Source organism: Nipponia nippon, unplaced genomic scaffold, assembly GCF_047370975.1.
Source record: "Nipponia nippon isolate SJK-2023a ecotype South Korea unplaced genomic scaffold, ASM4737097v1 scaffold_9, whole genome shotgun sequence".
Taxonomy (NCBI): Eukaryota; Metazoa; Chordata; class Aves; order Pelecaniformes; family Threskiornithidae; genus Nipponia; species Nipponia nippon.
In genome coordinates this window covers 28823097-28849493 of record NW_028262413.1, presented here as the reverse complement: position 1 = coordinate 28849493, position 26397 = coordinate 28823097, and the positions used below count along the sequence as shown (strand labels likewise).

General features: G+C 37.5%; 1 protein-coding gene across 2 annotated transcripts in view; it reads right to left on the bottom strand.

Moving 5' to 3' along the window:
• The window catches only part of ETFA (electron transfer flavoprotein subunit alpha), a 32915-nt gene that overhangs the window by 4407 nt on the left and 2111 nt on the right, over positions 1 to 26397 (bottom strand). For both annotated transcript variants that reach the window (XM_087745094.1, XM_087745095.1), the window contains exons 2-10: positions 20823 to 20972; positions 18899 to 18980; positions 18716 to 18798; positions 17153 to 17252; positions 15765 to 15875; positions 14432 to 14533; positions 13558 to 13626; positions 12402 to 12484; positions 286 to 351 (exon numbers count right to left, since the gene is read on the bottom strand). In XM_087745094.1, coding sequence (XP_087601220.1) covers positions 286 to 351; positions 12402 to 12484; positions 13558 to 13626; positions 14432 to 14533; positions 15765 to 15875; positions 17153 to 17252; positions 18716 to 18798; positions 18899 to 18980; positions 20823 to 20972 — 846 coding nt within the window. The remainder of the gene's footprint in view (positions 1 to 285; positions 352 to 12401; positions 12485 to 13557; positions 13627 to 14431; positions 14534 to 15764; positions 15876 to 17152; positions 17253 to 18715; positions 18799 to 18898; positions 18981 to 20822; positions 20973 to 26397) is intronic.

Below are 26397 nucleotides of genomic sequence, written 5' to 3'. Positions count from 1 at the left end.
TGGGTTTGGTTGGGTTTTTTTTTTTAAATAAACAAAGTCAATTAGCTGCTTCTATGTACCACTTTGGGTTGCAGTGCAATGGTTTTTCTACTGTGTTAGATGTTTTGCCACAGTATCTTTTTTTGGCAAGGCTCAGAGGGCTAGCGTGTTTTAAAGAAGCAGACAAACTGGCAATTGTAACATTAAAAAAACCTGGAAAACTGGCTAGAGTACTGATGTAAAAGCAAGGAAGTCAACTCATTTCCTTCCTCAAAAATCTTTTCTAGCACATCCATCTTTATATACCTTGCTGTCTTTCATCCCAGCCAAGTGTTGGATTGCTCCAGATATTCCCACGGCAATATAAAGTTCCTAGAAGAAAACAAAAATGAGACATTTTTGGTACCCATGACATAGTTTCAGTAAGCTCTCACAAACCTTACTCAAAATCAATTCCATGCAGTAGTTTTTACATTACAGTAGTTTTCAATACTGAAGGCAGCTGATGATTGGTTCCCTTCCCCACTTGGGGATGCAATGGAACTGCAAAAGGAGAATCCCAAAGGAGCATCTGGCGAGGACAGAAGGGGGGGCGAGGGGAGAGAGATCTGCATCAAACATGAGACACTGCTCAGCTAGCAGACGGGGCAATCGGTGTTACCCACGGCCCTGGAGATTCCCAACACAAGCATTAAGCAAGATAACCTACAAATGGATAATGCAGTTGCCTAAAGAGAAAACCTAGGCTTGTTTTGTTTGAAGCCTCTAGGATCCTTTAAATAAGAGAGAATGCACAAAGCTGAAATTCAGCTGTTTAAACCTTTGAAAAGTTTCCTATACGGCAGGATAAAACATTTCAGATACTAAAGTGGGCTGGTGCACTATACACTTGTAGTGATAGTTTCTACTATTTACCCCAGCCCTCCATGTTCATATGCCCTAGAGCTTTTCTTCCCCTATCAACTCCTGCACAGGAGTGCTTCCCAGGTAGGTACCAACACGCAGTAGATCTTTACACTTTGGGGCTCCCAATCTAGCATCTCCAAAGAGACTTATATGAAAATTTATAGGCAAATAGATCTATATCAACAGTTTTAATTCACAGCGGCAAAGTGGGTCATCCAGGCTATAATCTATCCAAAACCAAGTATATTTTCAGCTCTGTGACAGCTCTCCCACCACCACAAATCCAAGCAGCATTCAAATCTGTACTGTTTAGCTACCTAATTTTACAGAAGAAAAACAAAGTACTTTTCACCGACTCATTCAATAAGAGGAAACTAGTTAGGGGATCATCTGTCAAAACCAATTAGAAGAAGCTATTTATACATGCTTAGAAAAGATGCAACCTCAAACACTAACAGAATTTCTTTTTTAAAAATACCAAGGTTAGACCGCATTTAAGAACACATGAATCTAATTAAAGAAATTATTTTGAGGGCCAGGGAGGGTAAGAGGGTCAAAAAAATCTTATCCCTGTGCAACTGAAGATGTGCATTACAGTTAAGTGGCTTTTAACATGACAGAACAAAGCACAGCTGTGGAACAGGCACAGACCTACAGAAGAGGCTGGCAAATGAAGGTGTTCAAATACAGAGACCATGCAGACCGCTTTTTCCATACAGGCCTGATAGTCATTATATCAATTAAAGAAAAAAAGATGATTGCTTTCTGATGTTTCTACAGCTACAGATTTCACCTATTACATTGGTTTTTAAATAGGAATAGATAAATAAAATTTATGAAGCTTTTCTACAAAAGCTATCGCCTGTAAAAATTGAAGGGGAGGGAAAACAGAGCAGGAACAAAGTATTTCCTATTAAAAAGGCCTGCTTTGAAATTGAAACACAGAATCCAGTCTATGTATTTCCACAAAAACACACAGCTGTTGAAGACACTCAGAAATTTCCTAGCCTCAATAGCTTTTTCCCCGAGTAGATTACTATTGGAGGTCAATCTATTTTAACCACAGCTGCAATGTAATATAATATGTCCATATAAGAACTCATGGTTAAGAATGCAATATTTTAATTATACCAAATAAAAGAACAGATGTTACAGAAGAAATTATTCTAAGATCATATAGTCTTTAATACAAGCTCTTTTTAAAATCACATTACTGTAATTTGATTTTTTTTTTTTTTAGAGCAATTCATTAAGTGCCAGTCATCTAGACTACATCAGGTCTGTTTAACATTGTGAAGTTCAGTCTTTGGAAAGAATCCAGCTAACCAGGAGCCAGATGCCTATGTATATATTCTGTTACAATATCTAGAAAGACAAGGATGTTTCATTAGAAGGACATTTGTAGATCACGAGGCTTGTCTAAAAAGCCCTTTATTATGCATCTGAGCCATGCCCATCTAGGTTACGTGCTTTTGGCTTTCTGGCTAAGATAACCGGTCCACTCAGTAGACTGCAACACTTAGAGTAGATCACCTCAGTAATGCTTTCATACATGTTTCTTATCAATAGTTCCATACTGTAAAATAGATTTGACTGCTTCTGTTCTGTTCTACAATTTAGTAGGAGGGAAACAAAGGACCCACAAGGTCTGAATAGTAAAGATTCAGAACTATTCCATGCTCTCCAAGGAGAGAATTCAACTGGTCATCCAGAGAGGTCATTAAAGACTCAGAAACTCAGATCTCCGTTATTCTCAGGGTAATACCCTTGCTTTGATGTTTTCCCTGAAATCGTTAACTTCTATCATGCCTTTTGCTGAGCCCTATCATTTCTACTGTGTTAGCATTCAAAGTCCTAAGTCGGGACCGTAGCCCCAAGCACGATGAAGTAAGTGAAGGAGGAAAATGGAAAGCGGACTGGTACCACAGAGCAGTGTCGCTTCCAATTGCGTTACGTGACATGCCTGCCCTCGCAGCAGAGAGCACATTAAGGTCTGGAAGGAGATCTCAGTTCTTCAGAGCTCATCTACGCAGGAGACCCACGCCAACGCAAAAAATGGCATGAATCAGAGTCTGGATCGCACCTCTCGGGCGCCAACAAAGATAGCTTTACACCAACTTCAAATTCCTGCTTTTTGGATTCCTGGAAGCTGCTCTAATTACTGGTGTCAGGGAGCTGATCCACAGCCTACAATTACAGGCACTTACATCAAAGTGCAGGACATGGAGTGGCATTTATCAACTCCCTGGTGCTCGTGCACAGGCACGTTTTCACTGAAGGCACTGTGCCACATGTGAATGGCGTAACAAAACAGCACACGTTCTGTACCAAGGGGCTCAGTGCACTGTCTGATACAAATGAAGTCCCAAAAGCAATTAAAGTCACGGAAAGTGAAAGTTTTGGGAGTATAAGGGCGTGGCATGAGATTAGACAATTAATTGCCTTGCCTCACAGTAACTTAATTTCACACGGGAAATAATTAGTGTACATACATCACAGCCATGCCACAAATCGTTATTTTTTATGAAGTGGATAGCGGACATCAGCACAGGGGAAGGGACGCCAGAGAAGACAGCTAACGGTAAGAGCGAGCACCACGGAGGAAACACGCAGCACAGGAAGCTGAACGGACTGAACAGCCTAAGATCGTACGAAGCAGAGGGCAGGGAGGCACAATCAAGAAGTACCTAAATTAAAGATGTGCTAAGAAACGCTGTGCCCTAAAGAAAGGATTTGGTATGTCAGTAATGCGAACATGCGAAGGTGGGAGCATCAGCACGTAGCATTAGGCTTCTTACAAGGGCCACAGCAGCAGCCAAAGATGATTCTGCCAGCAAAGTGGCACAAAGGCCAAGAGTGGTTTAATTTGTCCTGCCACACAATATCCCACAAGACGCCAGTGGGGGCCAGGACCCTGACAGAGACCTCAAAGTTTGTAAGCACAGATTTGCATCAAAACAACCCTAAAAAGAAATAAAACTCCGAGTCCCAAATTTATCCTATTCAAAGGCAAGATTCCAAATCAAGAATCCAACTTCTTATTTGCTATTTGAAGTATTAATCTAGCCTTGTATTGTTTTTTCAACAAACATGACCATGGTATGTCTTGTAGAGAGAGCCATTGTATGCTAATCATTAAAATGAAAAAATCCCCCTTAGCCACCCCCTAAACTCCTAGTTCTGCTTTAAATGCACCCAACTTACATATTAGCATCTACGGCAAGTCCGTGAGACTTCACGTGCACGAATTTGCAGAACTGGCTCCAGAATCCACACAGCCAGTTACACACTGTTTGGATAAATGTCACAAGAGCGCTATATGTGGATGATTATAATTAACAATATACCAATACAGTTATTTTCCTGTGCATACTGACTCTTCCAATTATTTACAGAATAATTTGTGACATATAATATTACTTCATTTTTACTTATGAGAATATTTAAAAATGCCTTAGGCTGCCTTGGGGCAGTTAAGGTACATTTGCTTAAGAGAACCACAAGAACAGTTTTTAGTTGCAACTTCCAGTGACTTTGAATGCTGCTATGAGAGACTACTGTGCATCCACAGGTGCGACGCAAGAGGAGGTAGTTACTTTGCAAGCATGCCATCAGCTACTATTGATTTTCATGCCAATTTTTGAATTATGCTGAAAACCTTCAGCGTACATCACAATTTATCATCCTACCAGTGGCATGCTTTTAAACAGGCTACTTTAATAAACCCCTTCGGCACACAGACTCTTTTTAAAGGCAGCTCAGATGTTTTATTTTCTTTGCAAGAGTGAAAGGACAATGAAATTAGAAAGAAATCTTTGTAATGAAAATTGCTTCATACAAGAGATTCCTTCCAATTACAAGCTATTAACCCAATAAAATATTTTCTGGCTTGACACTAGTTCATATATATTGCACTGTATATCAAACAATTATCCACTACGTACTACTTTGATGCAGCCAAATATGTTCCATTCAAGAAGCGCACATTACTAAACTATATCCCAACTACAGTTTCTTTTTCGCTTTAAGAACCTTTGATCAGCCAAGCTATGTCATTACTCTTAAGCGTGGTTAGGGTGTCTGCTGGAGTGCAGGGCCATACAGCAATTTTTCTCCTCTCTCTAGGGAAAAGCACATCAATTGCTTTCAGCTAAATGCACTCACATATGAATATTTTAGTACAATTTAATGTTTCTGCACCAACCCCAAAGGAGCAGAGCATCAATTTGTGAACATAGTTTTCTTGGAGTTAAAAGCTACACTGGATAATGCAGGATGAAAGGGGTAGTCAATCCTTAGCTTTTTAGCAAGTCAGAGAAAGGTAGTCCGTAAATTCAGTCCCAGCTGCATACAAACAGCTCTCTGAAGTTTGCCACTATAAAGCTACTTTTCAACAACAGTGAATTATCAGAAGAGATATTCCAAAAACAATTTCCCAAGCACGGTCAGTTTTCCCAACGCTATTCCCATCTGCTAGCTACCTAACAGCCTCAACCATTTATACAACGAAAAGTGCACCTGCTGGTCTGTTAATAAAACCCACAAACGTAACGTACCAATAACACACTCCTACAAAGAAGCTAGCTGAAGGTAGGAGAAATGAAGTAACGTACCACGTGTTTGAATACAGGAACTTTAGTATCTCGATATTCTCTTGTATGTGTAACAAATTAGGAAGTAATGAGGACCTTATCACTGATAGGCAAGGAGTAGAACATTTTTAAAGTGAGTACAATCAAGATGACAGGAGTGACACTTCTCATGAAGCTACGGGAATTAATTAGTTCATTCTGTTGTTAGTAATTTTAGGTAAGAGCCAGAGAACAAAAAGGAACAAAACACTGGAATAAAATATACCTTGTTTCACTTTCCCTATACTTCCCCACAAGAGAGTGAAGGGAAACAAAACTTAACAGATATGCCAACCTGAGCAAGCAAATGGTCCCTGTGAAAGCGATGGGAAGTAATACTGAAGAAGAGAGTTAGTATCCACTTATTACGCAATGAAACCATGAGTCACTCATGCATTTTAGAGAAAACAAACGCAGGCTAGGCGAAGTATTGGATTGCTTTGCCACCAAATACAAAGAAATACAAAATATAGGAATAATGTAAATAATGTGATATTGTCTTTCTCCCTTCCTGCCACTCCCAAAGCAAGAAGATGACTCCTAAGTGCTAAAAAGCCACTTGCTGCAGTAAAAGGGAGTGCCTAGTAAAATACTGGGGCATATACAAGCTCAGAAAGCGTCCCAGTCTCTTGTAAAAGAAGCGGAGCAACAGGAATTCCACTGCTCTCTAGAAGACCACTCTGCACCTTCATGTATCTCTCTGCCAGGAGATGCTTCCTTGCCATTCAGCTTTCCTTTTCCTGCTTCTAATTTCATCACACTCCTGCATTTTCTACTTAATGTGTCACCTTGTTTCTGTTCTTCCATGGCTTTGGTGCTTTTCACCTGAACCAACATCTCACTCTTCAGCACCTCAATTGAAGCTGCACCTCTTTAACATGCCTCTTGTCTTGACATTATTACTGTCAATTCCTGACACTTGTGAATCTGCCTCCCTCTTGAAGTTCCTGCAATCCATTACATCCAGAGAGACCCTCTGGGTATGAAATCGAAGCTTAAGCACTGAAGCTAAGCAGGACGGCAAGTTTACTCCTGGCGATCATATCAGAACTACACTGAATTCCCATCTGCCTTCCCCACCTGAGGTTTCTCAGCACGTGCAATATCCAAATGCATCTGCCTTTTGTGCAATCATATCACATTTCTATAGCACAATCATCTAATCCAATGTCAATTATTTCTACATCATATATTTCCTAACTTCTGCCTTCCTGAGTTTTCCATCTCAGTTTCTTGTCGCCTGTTAGTATTTTGTGCCCAATGTTGAAAGCAACAAGACAGCAGCAACTGAACACCTAAAAAAACCCAAACAAACAAACAAAAACCAACGAACCAAAGAAAACCTGAGTTCTGCCTGGCTGCGCTTTCCCTGCTGGATGAACTCTCTGTATTGTACCCTCCTCAAGAAGAAAACCTCACAATAAAGTCTGAGGTGGTGAAGGTGAGGCTTTTTAGCCGTGGTCCACCGATGGCTAACCCCAGATGGACACCTGGAGTCCTACAGCTGTGAAATACTGGTCTGGCCATGTCTTCCCTATTGCCAGCTAGAAAAACCTATAAAGAAAGCTAAAGCAGTTACAGAACTGGACCCTGAAAGAACATGGACTTCAACAGATGAAAATAAAATAAATTTTAAAAGAGTGAAGTGAACATTTAAACTCTGAAGAGATTAAATTAGAAGGATGCTTTTCAGTCAGCAGCAGATCCTTCACAAGGTCAGAGGATAACAAAATAAACAGCCTAAAATGACACACACATTCTGGAAAAAAAGCAACTCTCAGTGCCACTGAGTTTTTGTTTGTTTTCTGGGGGGGAAGATGTTGAGAGTGAGATAATCCCCGTACAACCCCATCTTCCTTCAAAAGCTAAAGGGAGAATATAATTAGAATAGGACACCAGGAAAAACTTGGGAGACCATGGGAACAATTTGGGTGTCCAAACATGGGTGCCTAGTGGCATTGTAGGCAGCGTAGGATTTCCCACCTGAATCACAGATGCTGCTCCAGAAGGAAGTCTCCAGGTCCCACACAGCAACTACCAGCCCCGTGAATGTACTTTTTATACCCCAGATGGCTAAAATGGCATCAGATATCTATTTGTAGGCATTCAATCATCCCCTGTACGCCCCTTCCTCGCAAATCTGTACTGCAAAGGTCACAGTTCAGAAACGGACAGAAGCTACTTAAGGCTCATAGCAGTTGCTTTCCGTTTCTCACAACAAAATTTTTTCTTTAGACAAATTACACAAGTTCATGAGAAAGATTACATACTTCTTTGTATGTTAGAAATGTTGCTAATTATACCTAGGGTAAGGAAAGCTAATATTGAACTAATAAATGAAGGATTCATGTTCTATTTATAAAAGATTTAACTAACTGAAACACTTTATTTACCTTCTTTCTTTCTTCTCCTCCCCCCTTTTGTTCTTGTTTGTTTCTTTTTTTTGTGAACAAGACAGAAGGAACGGGGAAGATTTTTACTGTGAAAACTAAAGCCCCCGACTATTTGAAAATTTCTTATCTAAAAAGAGCAGTTACTCTGGGGTGGTGGTGGGAGGCTTGATTTGTGCAGGGAATTTAGGATTTCCTAACTGGATATATTTAACTAGTACTTAACAGTAGGCACTCATGGGAAGGATATTTTTATCCAAACCCAACTAATTTGGACATTCTTACAGGGGCTTTTTTCTTAACAGAAACTACACACGGTGCTTGATCTGAGAACTGAATTTCATTTTTCTGCAGAACACCTGCATATAAGAAAGCATGGAAAACAACTGGCTTCTAATTTAAAAAACTACGCTCCTAAAAGGGTTGTCACTGATTAAAGACATTGAATATACTAAATTACTTTTTTAGTTAGGAAGATAACATTTTCTATTTTAATATAATCCACTTATGCCTAAAAATTTCCTTCCTTCCATCTCATCAAATAATACAAATCAGCCTTCTATTTCATAAGACAGAATGTTCCAACAGGAGCGGCAACCACCTGAAATCAACAGGTAAAAAAAAGCTACTAACAGGAACAAAAATAATACACCAAACATTTTAAGAACTGGAATAAAATTATACAAAAGAAAAATTACCAAAGATCCAGTAAAAAAAAAAATGAAACGCATGAATTTCAACATGAAGAAAAGCTCTAAGTTTAGAGATCCAAGGCTATTTTGGAAGTGTAGATATACTGTATAGAACTAATTCTCAAACAGAAAGAAGGTGAAATTTGTACTCCTTAATTAACTGCATTCTTTCGTTACTTAAGTAAAATGAACTACAGCTGTTGCTTGACTGGCCGTTTGTTCATGTATTAATACATCAGCATTTCAGGAAAGCTGCTGTGGCTGTGAGGTTCTCATGCCCTGTGATGCACTGCCTGGGCTGCACTCTTAAAAACTGAAGCCAGTCACAGAATTACCGAAGGACCAACGACCCAAATTACCCTTCCTTCACCAAATCCACAATCAAGGGCACAAGGCAAGAAATAAGCAGATCTTTTAGATTATTACCTTCTTACCCAGTGATCAGCAGAGAGACACTCCCCAGCAGCCATACACAAAAAGCAGCAGTAGAAGCACCTCCCCTCCTCCTGAGCTTGTAACCAACTCTTCTCCCTCTGTAGTCTCCAAAAATGACCCAATTCCAGAGTCTGTTAAAAACAACGCATTCCAATCCTCCACTGAGACTGGGCAAGAGACTATTAATAGAAGAGTAAGAGCATACACTAAGATACTTTCCCATCAGAAACTAACAGCTGCACAGAAGAGCAAGTATGTCTCAAACTCCAACAGTTTCTCATATCCAAGATTCCTTCCCTGCTGAAAACCCACATGCCCAGGAGGGCACGCACCATGTCAACTGGAGTTCACAACTAAACACAAAACTCAGGTCTCAGCTAATATAACTAACCGATGTACAAAGCCGCTTTGCAATTTCCCAGATAAAACGTCATGAGCTCTCCCTGAACTAGTGATATCAAGCATACCTCACAGGAGAGAAAGCAGTCAGCTAGAGGAATGGCCAGTATAATCTTGATCTGATCAAGAAAGGTCAGTTCTACTCCTTCTTTAAGTGAACTCTACCTTCCACTGCACAGAATAATTTTCTAGCTAAAGTGCCAAAAAGACGGTGAAGTAGAATTAGGAATGTGAAGTTAAGAACTTGCAGCTTTGAACTGCCTCATATTCAAGATACCTACCCAGCACACTGAGAAATTAATTCCTCTAGTCAGCAACTCTGAGGGCTTAGTATCAATTCAACTTGCACTTTCGATTACAATTAACATAAAATATTTTCTATACTTCTAAGCCACTGTATGCTGTCCTTGCATTTATTTTAAGATCCAGAAGAAATATTTGAACAATTTGAAAGAAGGAGCACATCATTTTCAGTACTCTGCATAACTCGCTACTTAATAAATATTTGTTAAGAAGGGAGATGAGAGAGAAATGCATCAATCTGCTGACAAAAAGATGTAGCACCACACAATTGCGCCAGTTAGGATCGTTTATTGACACAATAGTTAAACATTCATTAGTCAGTCCTGACTGACTAACGGCTATTTTAACAATCCTCTAGAAGATGAAAACGATGACATTGATGTGATCCTATGATGTGGCTGTATGTTCTTATGACTTTCACATGTTGCTATGAGCCATCTGTGGCAAGTTCTAGCACTGTATCTTCTTCAAAAAGTAGCCTTTTTTGTTTCAACGTAATTGTTTGTATGCCCTTGACTCTGGAAAGAAGGTTCATCATTGAGCCTTGAGACACACAAACCACAGCTGAGCTGTCTTCAGATTAGCATTTTCCACTTCACTAATGGTATTTGGGTACTGAGGAACTACGGATTGTCAGTGTCGTCTCATGCCCTTTCAAAATATGCAGTTAAATGAGACTCAGCTTACTCCCTGGTTTTCAAAGGTTTGGGTTCGCAACAACTAACTAAAGATTGCCTCCTTGCGTCAGCCAACCCCACCTTCTTTGGAACCTGCAATTTCCATGTATGTTGCAGTTGCACCTCCTGAATTAGTGTTGATTAGCTTGCCAAGACCTATAGCTGCCATACGCTGGACCTTATGCCTACCGTGTGACCAAAAGAAAGTGCATTATATTTAAATACAAATATCCCCTTAGCAAAGAGGAAGCATTACACTGAGGGCTACAGCTGTCCCGCACTATGTCCAAAAAAATAACAATTACATACTATGCACAAAAGACAGACATCATCAGAAAGAAGAGTTAGGGATTGCGTTTATAATCTGTAAAGCCTCACAATTTCCTTGCATAGCAGAGGTTAATATCACTGCTATCAAGATTTTGGAAAGACACAATATGCAACCAGGTGGACCTTAAGTCTTATCAACAAATCTATTTCTCAGAAGCTGTTTTTTGTAGCAGTTGGTTATCCTATAGATTTACAGGTTAAACATTAGCGTGCCTAGAAACAGCTCCACTTAGCCCTACGGGGCTATCATCAGAAGGCCTCTGATGAACACTTGGAAAAAAAAAAAAAAACCAAAAAACAGCAAACATCCCTATCCACATTTCAAGACAGAAGAACTCAGAAGCATGAAATATCTCGTTCAAGAAAACCCAGCAGGCAGAACCGACAACAGACTCCAGGAATCACAAGCTCCTGTCTTTGACATCTTCAAGCACTGCTCTATCCTGCTGGATGTATTACTGGAAAAAATAATGTTCATGGTTTGAAGTTCTTGAATTTGCAGCTCTTAATGGTAAAAAGGCAAAACATTTCAGATCCCACCAAGGCTTTGGACAAGTACAGCTTTTTAGTATTATTTAAATTTTTGTGATTTGGTATATGCTGCGTTTGAAATATGACAAGTTTCTCTAAGTTCCAGCTCACCTTCCCTTTCTTGTTTCAATAAACCATTAACAAGTAAAAAGTTGCTCCTTGGTGCCTTCTGTTGCCATAGGCACTCATCAAAGAGAACTTCTTACTGAAAGGCTAAATATTTACTCAATTACGTAGCTCAAAGCGTACCTCTGACAGATTGCCACACCTGTCCGTGTTCTTAGTCACAATTCCCTACTCATGTCCATGATCATCACATCTCAGTACTGGCTAGCGCACCTTCTACCCCACACTGAGATAGGCTACATTTGTATCTTATTTACAAATGCTCAAATGTACTTTATCTGTCTACCACTTTCCCCAGGTCATAAGGAACAATGAAAGCAATCTCAGACTTCTACATGACAGAAAGGCTCCCCCCCAGATCCAAAAAGACACAGGAATAGAAATCAGTCCCCTGTGAAATCAGGGTGCATAGCAGAAAAGATGTGCAGCAGGTTACTTCCCAACATTAAGCCACTCATTAGAGTATGCCCTTCTTGGTATTTCCCTCTACAGCAGCCAGCCTGTAGATTATTTCTCTCTTCAGTTTCTTTCATCTCTCACAAAAATTTTGCTTAGAATGTTATGCAATAATCCAGTTACAGTTACCAAAACTTTTAAAAAGATCATCACCTGTAAAAAACCCGAAAAACACACTTCCCAGAGATCAAGCCACATGTCAGTATAATTTCAAGTTTATGTTGGCAATGACATCTTTTAGCATATCAATGATGGCTGTTAGAAAATTTAAAAAGGTTCAGCACAGGCAATTATGAAAAAATCCAGCATGCACAACCTCTGACAAAACTGTCTGCAGAACACTTCCAATTGACCCAAAGTAGAGATTTACATCCCAGCTTGCTGCTGCAGTTTTGCAAATGCAGTGACAATATCACAATGGGCACACTAAGATTTTCCTGTTAGGCTCAGTATCAAGACTTAGTGCATTTCTAAGCATCTGCTTTGAAGGAAAACGCATGCTAGAAAACATCACAGCTCTTTTATGAAAGATATTTCCATACTTACTGGTGCTACTATTTTGCCCGTCTGTCCAACTTGCATGTCATTAGGAACAAAGCCAGCGTCAACAGCTGCACGGGAAGCTCCAACTAGTTGAAAGAAAATATTTCCAGTGTTTTCTTTTAAAATACTAGCAAGCCAAATTTCTATCACCACAAAAGCACGTGTATTTTACTGAAGAGACCCACACTCTAAGGGCATGTATTTAGAAACTTCCTTCTTAAAAGCTCTTATAGTAATCCCTCTCTATACCACTGGCTGAAACTTCCAAATACTAAGTGCTAATGCACTTCATAAGCAACAGGAAATCCTTACTCCCAGCACCAAAGGGCCATATATTTAAAACCAAGGATTTCAGTCTGGCAGATTTCCATTATTTTTTCTTGTTGCTTTGTCGAAAGAGGATTTTCCCATAAATGCCTTCCCATAATGTTCCTCCAAGTTTGAACAGAACACATGTGCTATCTTACACTGCTGTGGAGCTCAAAAGTCAGGCATAGTAAAGCAAAATATCAAAGTAAACTTGAAAATGCCGCATGGACATTTAGTTAGTGAAGCCACCAATTTAAAAAAAAAAAAAGCCATTCATGTAAAACTATAAATTTATTATCACATGTGAAATCTAAACCAAATGTAGTTAAAATGTTAAAGCAAACAGTTCCTCCTCCTCCCCCAACCTTTACTTAAAATATTTTGCTGAAACACTGTACATGGTCAGTTTTGTCCTGTTAATACAAAAGCATAGCAAAAAGACTCAAACTACAAGAACTGTGAAAAGGATTCTGTAAAGGAGTGGTATATAAGGATGTATGAAGAAAATATCAGCTCTTCAAAGTGAGCTAAGACCATTTTTTCATTTATGCAACTCCACTTTTTCTTTGTGAGCTTGTGTTCTGGAGATTTGTGAAGGACAAAGAATATTACAGTTTAGTATCTTGCTTTATACATGGGCATTTAAATACACAGTTGACCACTGGGACAAGACAAAACTTTATCTACAACTAAACTAACAGGATTTTAAGAATTTATTTGATAGAGACATGAAAATAAAAGACTTAAGATGAACATTGTTTTTAATGTGACCTTTTTAAATATTTAAACCATATTAAACAATATTTAAATATTTAACCAGGGTTAAAAAAAGGGAGGAAAACAAGTTTACCTGCAGCATGCAATTGATCTGCAAGGTCATATAACAACTTAAAATTTTCACCGCTCTTCAAGCCTCTCCCTTAAAAGTTAAGAACAAAAAAAGATAAAGAAAGAACATAATATGCTTTAAGATTTTTTTATTGCCTACATAAACTTTCTGTATGAATATTTGCGTTTGCAAAGGCACAAATATACGCTTGCATAGAGTATTTTTGAATATATTACTAAATAGTATTTAATATTTGGAGATTTAGCTTTTGTCTTTGTGATTAGTATTATTATTTCATATGTATAAACCAACACCACTCTCTAGTTTACTTCCTGCACACAGTACCATCAGGATCATTCACTGAAATCAGGGAAACAGGTTTTTTTTTTTTTACTAATTTGTGCTCCCTCTGCTGGCTTTAGGTACGAAACTCTGTAGTGGGATAACTAAGGAATAAGTTTTTAGCCATAGGCATACAGTAAAAATCACAGCCCATCACTTTATACCTGAAGAGCAGAATACAAATATAATGATTTTTTAAACCATTAAAGCCATTACATAATGATGTTTGGACTGCCTGTAATGATTAGCAATAATTTTTAGCATGACAGATTTGGATCTAAAAACACTTCACATTGCTATTATTTTAAAGGGACCCACCAAATATGACAATGTCCTTAAAAAGCCTACTAGCCTATGTTAAACTCATGTTTTGTCTCTTCACGAAACATACACGTTGGGTGCATTCCCACTGGCCCCTATGCGTATTTCATAATTATGTCATAACATTTTTTTTCAATGTATCACATTATACTGTTCTGCTACAAATATTATTTAATCAAGATGTACCATTACTTAAATGCAATGTAACACAGTTTCAGTATTATCTACTTACCACCCGATACAACCACTTTTGCACTAGTAAGCTCTGGTCGATCGCTTTTCGTCAACTTCTGCTCAATCCATTCAGATAAACCAACAGGCGGTGGAGGGGTTACTGCATTCATCAGATGAATAAAAACATCCGCAAGAAAAAGGATAAAGCGTGTATTTTCAACCTTTTAAATTTGAGCTTAAACTTAATGCAAAAGTTAATTCTATAACCAATTCTACTACAAGCTTTTAACTACTACGAGTAATTGCTCTGAGTTACAAGCCTCTTTCATTAGTCGTGTTTAAGTAACATATAGTAAAAGCTGTACTAAAATGAAGGTCTGTTGTATAACTAATAGACTGATATCAACCCAGCATAAGTGTGGTTCTTACTAAGACAGGCAAACAAGACAATGAAGTAGTGCAATGACAGTGCAATATGCTGATCTTAAGTATCAAGTAGCTTTTGTTTCCCAACAACCACAGACATTAGCAAATACTGAATGGTTCAGGGGCAGGTACTAAGCCACCCAGAAAAATATGAGGACTGAGACACACACACATGCAGCACATTACTAATGATTGCCTCTGCTGGATCTACAGCACAGTCATAAAAAGGCCCACAGCAAAAAACAGCAGAGGTGATCAAACACTGGAACGGGTTGCCCAGAGTGGTTGTGAAGTTTCCAGCTGTGGAGATACTCAAAGCCTGACTGGACACAGTCCTCGCCAACCTGCTCTAGGCAGGTTGGACTAGATGATCTCAACAGGTCCCTTCCAACCTCAACTATTTTGTGATTCTGTGGCTGGATTTCTCTATTATCAAAGCTGTACTGGCTTTGTTAAAATAATAATTTAAACTGATTTAGTTAAAACTGATCTAAAACAACAACTGGGTATTCTCAAATCAATTTAAACTGCTACTAATTTAGCTAGACACTGTAACGACCTATCTCAATTGAAATACAACTGATTAAACCAAAACTGTGGATAGCCAGCCACTTTTATTTTTGCTCAATCTTGCTTTGAAAACCAATCTGGCTATTCAAACAGCTGTAACTTTAAATAAGGAAAACTTTCAAGATTGTGGTGGCAGAGGTTTAAGCAGCGAGTGAAACAGGCACAGATTTCAGTACAGATAACCTCCACTTCTGGTCAAAGTAGAAAGTGAGCTGATAATCCATATCTTCCCCTACCAGACATCACTAAAAAGTGCAAGTACCTGTATTAAAAGCATAAAACTAAGATTATGACAATCAGTTTGCTTTGACAAATCCTTCTGCAAAACATCACTGTGCAGCGAGCAAAATTAACTCTATTACATGAAATGACAAAATACCAGAACAAATACTCACACTTTTCTAAACTGGCACTACCACCGCTTGTTGGTGCGGCCTCAAAAGAAGTTCCCCGTATGGTAAATACTTTAATCGCTTCATCACATTGCACAGTGCAAAGAATATTTCCTAAAAAAAATTCACATTATATTTTTAAAGAAGATAATATCAGACGTACCATGCTTCTTAAAAAACAAATAAAATTAATGTCAGAAACACATTACCAGTTCTACTACAATAGGCAACATTTAGAAAGTTACCTCCCAAAATTGCAGTTTTAGATGACTAAAACTTGAAACCTAGGCACTTAATAAATGTAGATTACAAATATTTTAATTTATGCTCCATGTTTCTGAAGTATGATAACAAATCCTCTATTTTTGAAGGATACAGAGCGTGAAAATAATCTCCTATGAATGGGCTTTTAAATTTCAGAAGGGGGAAAAAAAAACAACTTTGAAAGTGTCATTCTTAAACATCAAGAGTGTCTATAATTGAAAGTAGATCTTTTATCCCCTTGCATGAATTCATCAGAAGACAATGAGGCCTGCCCCAAGCATCTGTGGGATTGTGTTTCTCTCAGTAATGCGTATTATAAGGTGTTTACTTCACACTGGAGGCTGCAGGGAACACTAAAAGAGAAAAATGCTGCAACACCAGCTATTCATAAACAAAGTCATCTTGAAACTGTGAATTACTGGGAAGTAACTTAAAAGTGCAACACAAAACCACATTCTGGCAACATAACTCGAAATGTAATACCACGTTGGTACACGTGGTACAATCTTGCACAGTAAAATTAAGAAACACAAGCTAATGAGCTCATATCTAAATTAAAACACAGTGTCAGACAAGCATTAGAGAAACAAGACCGAAAAAAGAACTGCAAATTAAGTCAATTAAATATTTTAAATAATTAGTTCAATGTCTTCATAATTAGGAAAAATAACCCTCTGGTATCTTAAATCAGAACTAATGCTAGTCATATTAAATAAAGCTGGACAATTAATGTCTTACGTTTTACAAAATCTGATTAAAAGTACATCAACAAAGAAATGCAGTATGTATAAAGGAGATTACCAAATTTATTAATTAAAAATTAAAAATTTTAAAAATTTTAAAAATTTAGTCATTAAAAATTAAAAATCTTAAAAATTTATTTTAAAAAATTAAAAACAGACCTGGTTTCTAACTGATAGTACCAAAGTTGTTGGGATTACTTGCTTTCTCACACATGGAGCATCACGTCCATCCCCAGGTTTCATTTTTATGAACCACAGCAATTCAGATTGTAAAGTGAAAATTCTTATCATATTCCAAGGTACTAACAACAGGATTATGTAGAAAAGTTATCAGTATTGGGTCCTTTATTGCACAAATACCACATACCTTTTGTGATTACCCACCTGCATAGATAGTTCTCACAAACGTGTCTGGTGACTGAATTTCAATAATGTCAGAAACAGGGGCAACATCAAGTTTGCCAGCCACTCTGGGAATAAGATTCTAGAAGTTAAAGATGAAAAGTTAGCAAAGTAACGGCTAAGTAAAATGCACACGGTCACTAAAAGAATGCCTGCTGTCCTGATTTTAACTTCATATAATGCTCTCTGTAAGTAAAAAGGCACATACCAAGATTTTTGTAGGGCTACTCATGTAGCTTTAGCAGCCAAATAAAATCCCATTACTGTAATAACATTAGACATTTTATGAGACTTACCGTAAGTAAACCCTTAATTCAATATCTTAAATTAGGAGGCTTATTTGCTTCAATAGTTTAAAAGTGAATATAGATGCAATTTACTCAGAAAATTGACAATTATGGATTACTGAGCTCTTAGCACTTCAAGAAAAAAAAAAAGCATTTTTGGAAGCTAGTTACCAGAGACAATAGGAAAAAAACCCCTGCGCTCTCCCCCCAAAAGCCAAAAAATTATTATTTTAAAAATTAGTATTAAAACATATATCTCCTCCTCTGAAATTGACTCTAGAAAATTACTTAGCACCTTCAGGAATGGGAAGGAGGATAAAAAGAGCAACATAAATCACGAAGACATTAATGACAGCAAGAGCTTTGCTGGCTTTTTGTCCCCCTCCGAATCTGGTACAACAAAAAGCACCCAGTTCCAAAATCCTTACTCACATTAAGCACTTAAAAATGGAAGCATAAGCTTTAAAGCAAAAGCTATTAACCTTTACCAAGAAACTGCAGATCAAAAATAAAAAGAAAAAATAAAATAAAAAAACCCTAAGACTTAAGGTACGTAAAGATTTCTCTTCACAAAATTACAAGTATATGGATTGATATTGATTGGGAGTGAAAACAGTCAGATGGAAGGCTGATGTCATTATTCATCCCACATTGGCAAGATTTCTGAATTATCCTTTTTCTCTAATTTAGCTGCACCACAACATTGACCAGATTGTTAGTACTGAGATTCTCCACGTACTTAAAAACACACTCCTTACAAAAAAAAAACACTTTGAAAAATGTATTTTCATTAAAAAACATCTTGGATAGGACTTGGATCTGTGTTATTTATATGTATTTACAGACATTTCAGTTTACGTGACTTACATCATAGATGCTATTCCCCCCCTCCAAAATGCAAATCATACATTTTTCATCTCCATTCACTGTACTTTTCCTTACAATTTTCATAATGCTTTCAGATCACTTAATCTATTTTGTGGTGTTGTACATTCTGCCTTGTGTAGATAGAACTAGCTGGCTACCACTAAATACTACTTCTACACTGTTCCTTTGTCCAAGTCAGCCCATAATAAAACTCGGACACGAATCAGTGTTTCTAACTAACGACCTCTTAAGCAAACTACTGTAACATTTTTTGAAAACTCAAAACTGACCATGGCTGACCACTTTCAAGCATTTGATTCACACTCTTACGCACAACAGCGTCTCCGTCTCTTTTCTATAAGAAATTTTTGAGGCACTTTGATCTACTTACCTTCCCAAAGGCAGATGCTCCAGCACAAATGTGGGTGTAATTAAATTTTTTATGAGCTTCCAAAATCAAGGGAGTCAGCTCCTCTGAGGATAAAAATATATTACTCAAAATTTACAACTATCTTATTTTCAATTGCAAATATAAATACCATATCTTTTGTCAATAGGTAAGAACAACTCTCACCTGCTAGAAATCCCTTGTATACATCGTGCTGAGCCACTAGAACTTTCGCAACACCCTGCACTTTGCTGAGTTCTTGTGCTACCTATGATTACAAATAAATTATTATTAGTTTGTATTATAACAGGCATCACAAACAAATAACAAGAGAGAGTCCCTGCTGCAAAGAGCTCCCAACCTACAGATTAGTTAAAACTGGAACACAAAAGTATGTGAATTTCAAAATCGGAACGGACCTGATGGAACAAAATGCAGATCATCTGACTCACAGCATAGGGCCTTATGGGATAATGAAAATGAATTTTGTGAATAAGAAAACTACAAAGCAAATCAAACACAGGAAAGCTTGCCTCCTGCATGCAGGATTACACAATGATCTCGTGATTTATTACAACAGCCGATAACAATCACACTTGAGGATTATTGCTCAGTATTCTGATATAATCATCAAGAAACCAATCCTACTTTCTTTTAAATCAGTCAATATCTACTGCACAAGCATCAAATGCAAATACAAATGTACAGCCATGTTACGATCTTTATCCAAATTTTAGGAGCAATCCTTTGTTTGCAGCTGACTCTTTGCCTACTGATGTGATGTATATTTTCAATTCTATATTTATGCATTTTTTCCTTTAAATTTGCAGAAGTGAAGTTTAAATGATAAAAGGGTTGTTGCAGATCAGAGAGAAGAGGACTGACAGCCGTGTCTGGAGACCACATGCATCATCCCAGAGCTACCATGGTTTTACTGAGTTTGCTGAGTATCAGTTTACCCTCAAAAATTAACAAGAGGAAATAAACAAAAATTCTGTAATAGCTGCTACAGAACATCCGTTTGAGTAACTGGCTCTTTTGTCCTATCAACACAGAATCTTAAAAAGAAACTTAAAAAAAAACAAAACAAAAACAAACCTTCATTTTTTGTAAAGTACTTTTTCCCAGCATGACATACATTGACAAACAGACATCATATACTTAATATTAAAAAACAAACAAACAAACCATTCCCAATCATTTTTCTACTACACAAGTGCCAGAGAATAAGGAAACTCAAAGACAGACATTTCAGGCAAAACTTTTTTTTTTTTTTTTTTTTTTTTATTTTCTTGATCTAGATATATATTTGCTTCCAGGTCTCTAGCTCGAACACCTGGGTCTCAGTTTAGAATAGCCACTGAGGTTTCTCCACCTGTTTGCGAATTAGCTGCCATAAGTACGCCTCCTGCATGAAAAATTACATATTGCTTTCAGAATAACAATTCATGAAAAATAGCTCAGTATGAAAAATATTAGGCATAATTGTTTGTACTTTTACTGTTCACACAAGAGTACATCATGCCGGAATAAAAGTGTCACTAATTACTAATTATATTGTCTCTAGATTTTGCACATAAAAATTAGACTAACAATACAACAGCTAACATGCAAGAAACTTTTTTTAGACACAAGCTATATGATATAGTCAAGAAGCACTAAATTTCAGAATTTTAGGTTGCAAACACTCTGTAGTTGACTAATAAAAGCAAGATGCTCAGAAGCCCTATTTGTCACTGTGCTGTTTCATTTCTGCTAGTTTCCATTTGAACAAGTGCAAGCTTCTTTCCAAGTTCTTAGCACAGCAACATTTGTTTTTCAAACTTTACAGGGAAATACTGTTTTAAAAATTAATTGTCCTTTAGTCCTCGAAAAATTTGCTTGCTTAAGCTTATAACAACTGGTACCGATATTCTCCCATGTGAAATGAAATCTATATCCACATTTTCACTTCAGAAGAGCAGTTCAAGCGCACGACATTTCCGGCAGATTAGCAATTCCTGGCACAGTTCCTCTTCACTAGAGATTATTTTTCAGGCTGACCAAGATGCTACCAAGTATTGTTTCACTGCATTCATTATTTCATTCATATGAGAACAGCGTTTCCTACCTTGTCACAGCTGGTACCAGCTACTAAACAAGAAACTTCACCTCCAAGACGTTTTGCCGCAGTGATAGTATTTAGTGTAATGGGTGTAAGAGTCTCATTGTTGTGTTCTGCTATGACTAACGTACTCTGAAACCTCTGGAGCAGCAATGCCTTTAAAGAAAAAAAGGGGGGGGGGGAGAGAGAGACAGAGAGAAGTTTGATACTTGGCATTTAAGTAAAAAACTGTTCCTAAGAGCATCCAATGCTTTACAGAAAGTTATCAGTTATACAAACTGTAAAACACTGCTGTCAAACAAAACAGGCTACATCTAGATAATTTTTATTAAGTAGGCAGAATACATATGGTGGTTTTTGTTGTTTTGTTTTTTTTTTTTTTTAAAAGGTATAAACTTTTTTTTTAAAAAGGTATAAACTTTTTAAAAAAAAAAAAAAAGGTATAAACTTGCTTGACTTCAGCATATCTATAACATGCTGTGTTTAAACTAAAACCTCCACAGGAAAATACTGAACAATATTAAGAAAAACATTTTAACACATTCCATTCAAGCTCAGTTGATCAACTTAAAGTACCTTAAAGAGTGAAGATTAGACCAGCAAGACTAAGACATAAAGAAATCAAGGGTAGAAAATAAGTATTTACTTGTTGTTTTTTTGAAGTTGTTTTTTTTTTTTCCACTATAGGTTTTAGCCAAAATCTAGCTACAGAACATACTTTTTTAACTAGTTATGTATAAAGGCAAAATTGTATGCAGTGGCAGGATGACAAGTAAGCAGCAAGGGCTCGCAGCCTGAAAACGCGCTAATAGAACTGTTGGTTAGTGTCAGGTTCATTTTTTCCTGTTTTCCTTTAAAACATTTGACACCTGACCACTTAGTCTACCACCACAATTTAATGGTCCTTAAATAATAATTTTGACCAATTCACCATCCACACACAGACTTTAACTTCTAAAACAAAAATGAAAGAAAAAAAAAAGAGGAAAAAAAAAAGAGGCAAAGAATTGCCATGAAACCAAACCAAAATATTCTAAGCTCTGCGACTCTCCTCTCTAATTTTCACATGAACCTAGAAAAAGCATTATTCCTCCAAGACTAATACTAGGGTAGGGAAAGGGTTTGGGGTGGGAACAGGAGTATTATCCTCCAAGTCTTTGTTTATCCTCCATAAAGCCTAAATCAAGACTCGCGTTACGATCAATGTAATATGGAACACATGGAAAACAAAATATATTCATTAATATGACCAAGGCACAAATACTAACACAACACTAAAGACTGCACAGCCAAATACTACTTTTTTAAACATATATTCTGACCCCATCTCCCCTCATGCCAAATATGCGCTTACCCACCACTTAAACTAGAAAAAAAAGCTTCAGAAAATCTGAGAAGCTAAAATTTCGATATGGACTTCAACCACACAAAGCCTACCAACATGCTAAACTTCACACAGAGAAAGCAAATCCTGAGGACTTCCCTGAAGCTAATCGCAGTGTAAAAGTATAAATACAAAGATAAGTTTTTGCAGAATCAGGATCGTAATTTGTCATTTTGATTAAAACAATAAGGATTCTTGTAAAAGTGCTCTGCATTTCATCTTTTATGCTTAAGGTTACTTGTTATGATTAAAGATTCTAAGACTGCTTGAAGCCAATTGCCAGTAACAAAATATTTATTGCCAGTATAGATCAGACACCATATTTTTGATTATGTTTCATACATCATTTGCAATAAAAGTTATGAGATTTTAGTCACCATTTGAAGAATAAATCCATGCTTTTGTGGCAAAAAGCCCACTTTTCCAATGATTTATGGTCATGTCGCAGGGTAAAGGTGGACCATGCTCCTGAAAGGTTCTGAAGTTTTCAAATTTCCAAAGGGAGCTGCATGCATTTTAAACATGCACTTAATTCTGACTATATTACGATCTTTTCCCTAAATAAGTAATGCACCACCAGAGGAGCTCTGTATCATTGTGTCAAACGATTCTAGAATAAACTGAGAAATAATTTTTTTAGCCAAAAGAATAAGAGCAATGGATATTGCTTGAGCAGACTGGATAGATATTACAGCATTAGCTAGGTATTACTTCTAAACTGATAATCCCACGTTTTCTATCTGTGGGAACTGCACACCGGAAGGTCACTTTATGCCTACACGTATGACATTTCTGAATGCAAAGACAAGATCAGATTCAAAATGAACTAAAAGTCACATTCTAGATCTTGGGTAAAAATCCTGGATGACAAATAAGATTCCTACGTGAGTCTAAATTTTAATATACTAACACACATTAAATCTTTTTTTTTTTTTTAATAAACAAAACCAAAACCAAACTGACTTTTGTTGTTATAATAAAGATTCTGCAGTAAAACCAGAGGATAATTCATCCAGTCACATATGATCCTGAAAACTGAGAGGCTGTAATGAGTCAATGAGGAGGACAGGTAGTTATTTCAATGAAGTAACTTGTTCAGCTGCACATGTGCGAGAACAGCCCATTATTTCACTGACATAATTTCTCCACTTGTACTCGGGCAGGATGTCTAGTTTCAATGCTAGATAAAAGAAAGTTGAGTATAAACCTAACCAGCTAACAGCAAGGACAAAAAGCATAAGAAATAAGACACACGGAACAACTAAACTACTGAAAACAATGCCTTGAGAGGGAACAGCACTCAGTGCTTGTGCCACAGAAGGCTCCTGGTGAAAACGAAGCTCTGCAAAATCAGGCTATCCAAAGAAATCAGTTACAGTTAAACATCCTACAAACTTGAGCAATCAAGTGGATTCTCAAGCATGCCAGTAGATTATGAACGCATCTGTCAGCAACCAGTAGAACCGGAAATTTATTTCACCTAGGTTTAGATATAAATCGAAGCTAGGCACCTATGTCCCCTCCACAGCAGAAACATCTACATTTCCTCTCTGGTGGAAACTCCAGGCAGTGATTCAGTTTATACTAAAATAAACATTTATGAAGGAAAACCATCTGGAGCATCCAACTCCCCCTGCTCCCCCCACGCATTTACTGTAGAGCAAACCTGGCCTCTGACTTCCAGATATCTAAAATTTGGTAAGATTAACCTGGATGTGCAGCATACATCAATTAAGCCACTTGCAAAGTACAAAAGGATTCGCTGAATTTATCATCTCAAGTTTCCCCAAAGCATCTTTTTGCTCCCCACCTGAGAAACCCAGCAATGTTTTCCAAACACAACTGTGAAGAATTTAAGAATACTACCTGAATTTCTAGACTTTAGACAAAATAACTGGGACTACTCACTGCTACTGTCCCAGCCAAATGTTAGAAATCTCAACACGCCCGGTACACGTGCACAGATAAGCCCACACATGAGGCCAACATCCCATACCTCCAAAGTACTCATTCAGTTTGCACAGGTGATCTGCTCTTCACAGCAACACCAATGCAAACTGAACGTATGTTGGTCCTCCAGCACAGACAGGTCACCTGAACAGCACACAAGCAGGCCCAGCACTTCTTAAATACAGATTTGCTGCTTATATGCTATAAAACATACATATTAACAGCTGGAAAATCCCAGACAACAGTCTTGTAAATCTTTGCTTGCTGCTTGGTGAGACTGGTGAGCAGACAGGTGTCAATGGCCTCTAGAGCCAACAGTCGATAGCTGACTGCCTGCAGCCTGCTCCAAGGACGCTCGTTGTAATGCAGGAATTATGAAATCGGCTCTGGACATAGCACACGTGGCAGGCACAGGAACAAAAGATGGGACGGCCAAAAAGTCTTTCCAGAAATGCAAGAGTTCCAGCAGGTGTATTCCACATGGCCCCACACTCCAAATATGCATGAATATAAAACAGGCTGTTAGAAACTTCACCCAGGAAACTGAAGTTTGCCTCCCAGCCTCTTCAGAGGAACCGCTGGAAGTTTTGGGAACTAAACAGAAATAGAAATTCACAAAGCAAAAGCACCTAACAACTGGATCCACAAAGGTACCTCTAGAGCTGATTTTCTTAGCTGTAAAAACAAACTGGCCAGAAATGAAAATTTTAAAACTGCTTAGTAGGAATTATTAAGTAAGACCCATTACCACTGGGCAAAATTCCCAAGAACTGACTCCAGGAACTAGGAATTGGGGTATTACTAAAGATAATGGCTACATTCCTATACAACAAAACAATGCCTAATTCTATTAATAGACAGTTTTGTAGCTGCAAAAATTAAAAAAAAAAAAAAATAAAAATTGAGAAGCTCAGGAAGAGGAGGGAGCTCTAGCAATAAAGCTTATACTTCTCCTAGAAACTCTGTACAGATCTGGCTACAGAGGATGTCTAAGCGACAGCTATTTAACTCCAGGAAACGCTAACTAGAAAGACAACACTAAAGGCATCTGAACTGAAAAGGAGCTATACCTGCAGCAAAGAACAGCAAAAGAAAGAAATATTTTTCATAAGTGTTTTATTTATTTAGGAATCACAATGAAGACTTAAAATTAAAAAGAAATTGAAGCAACAATAGAAAGATGTAATACAGAAGAAATTTTTCCAGATATATCCCATACAAACCATTAATAAAAATCAAAGCAACAAAGCTGTTTTGACATGCAGACAACACTACTGAAAGTGAACTCAAGATAAATGAATACATTTAAGAAGTTAATTGTCTGAGCTTACCAATGGCAACTGAAGGATATATACAAAGTATTCCCTAAGACTACAAATGTAGCCCAGTACTTTCTGAGTAAGGTGTGTTTCAGGCTATTAAACGTATTTATCTGAACTATCTCAGGCTAAAAAAAAAAAAAAAAAAAAACCAACCCCACACGTGCATCATGAGATATATATGACTGAAATAAAATCCACTGTTTTCAGAAACACCAGGAAACTGAAAGCTCTGAACAAATCAACAGGAACTCAAAGACTCAACAGCTGTGAAAACTGCTGTTTTCCCCCCAAACACTGTAAAGACAAGACAAGAGTACCTGCTCAATATCACCAAAAATTAAGCAAGCGACATTGCACTTTATTCAAAAGCTATTATATGGTAAAATACTACGCTACAAAGTGAGAAAGAAAACCTGACAGTTGAGACCACTTTCACCTGAAGATCCGCAACAACTTCATAAGAACATGCCTATCATTTTAAGCCAACTCTAAAGCATCTCTTGCCTCCAAAAAAAGCATATTGCAGAAGCAAATGCAACTTTTATTCTATCTGGACCTTTAAAACAACAGCAGAACCCTGAAATATTATACAAAGCAAACTAGTTTTCTTACGAAGCAGAGAGCCACAGTGTCCTTCACTCTTTCACTCTCTTGCTGGGGGGGTGTGTGGGGTGTGAGGGAGTGTGGACGTAGAAGCGAGGGAGACCAAGAGATTCATGTATCACTGAAACAGTCAAGACTAGCGCCATTTACTCGTCATGAATATCCTTAGGATAAATTCTAACTTCAACACAAGTTGAATGACAACTGGATACAAAATTAAAGGCATTGGTATTATACCTACCTACAATCAAACTGGCCCCAAACTGCTGTGCAATGTCGTATAAGAAGAAACAAAGAAAAAAAAAAAAACCAAACACCAAAA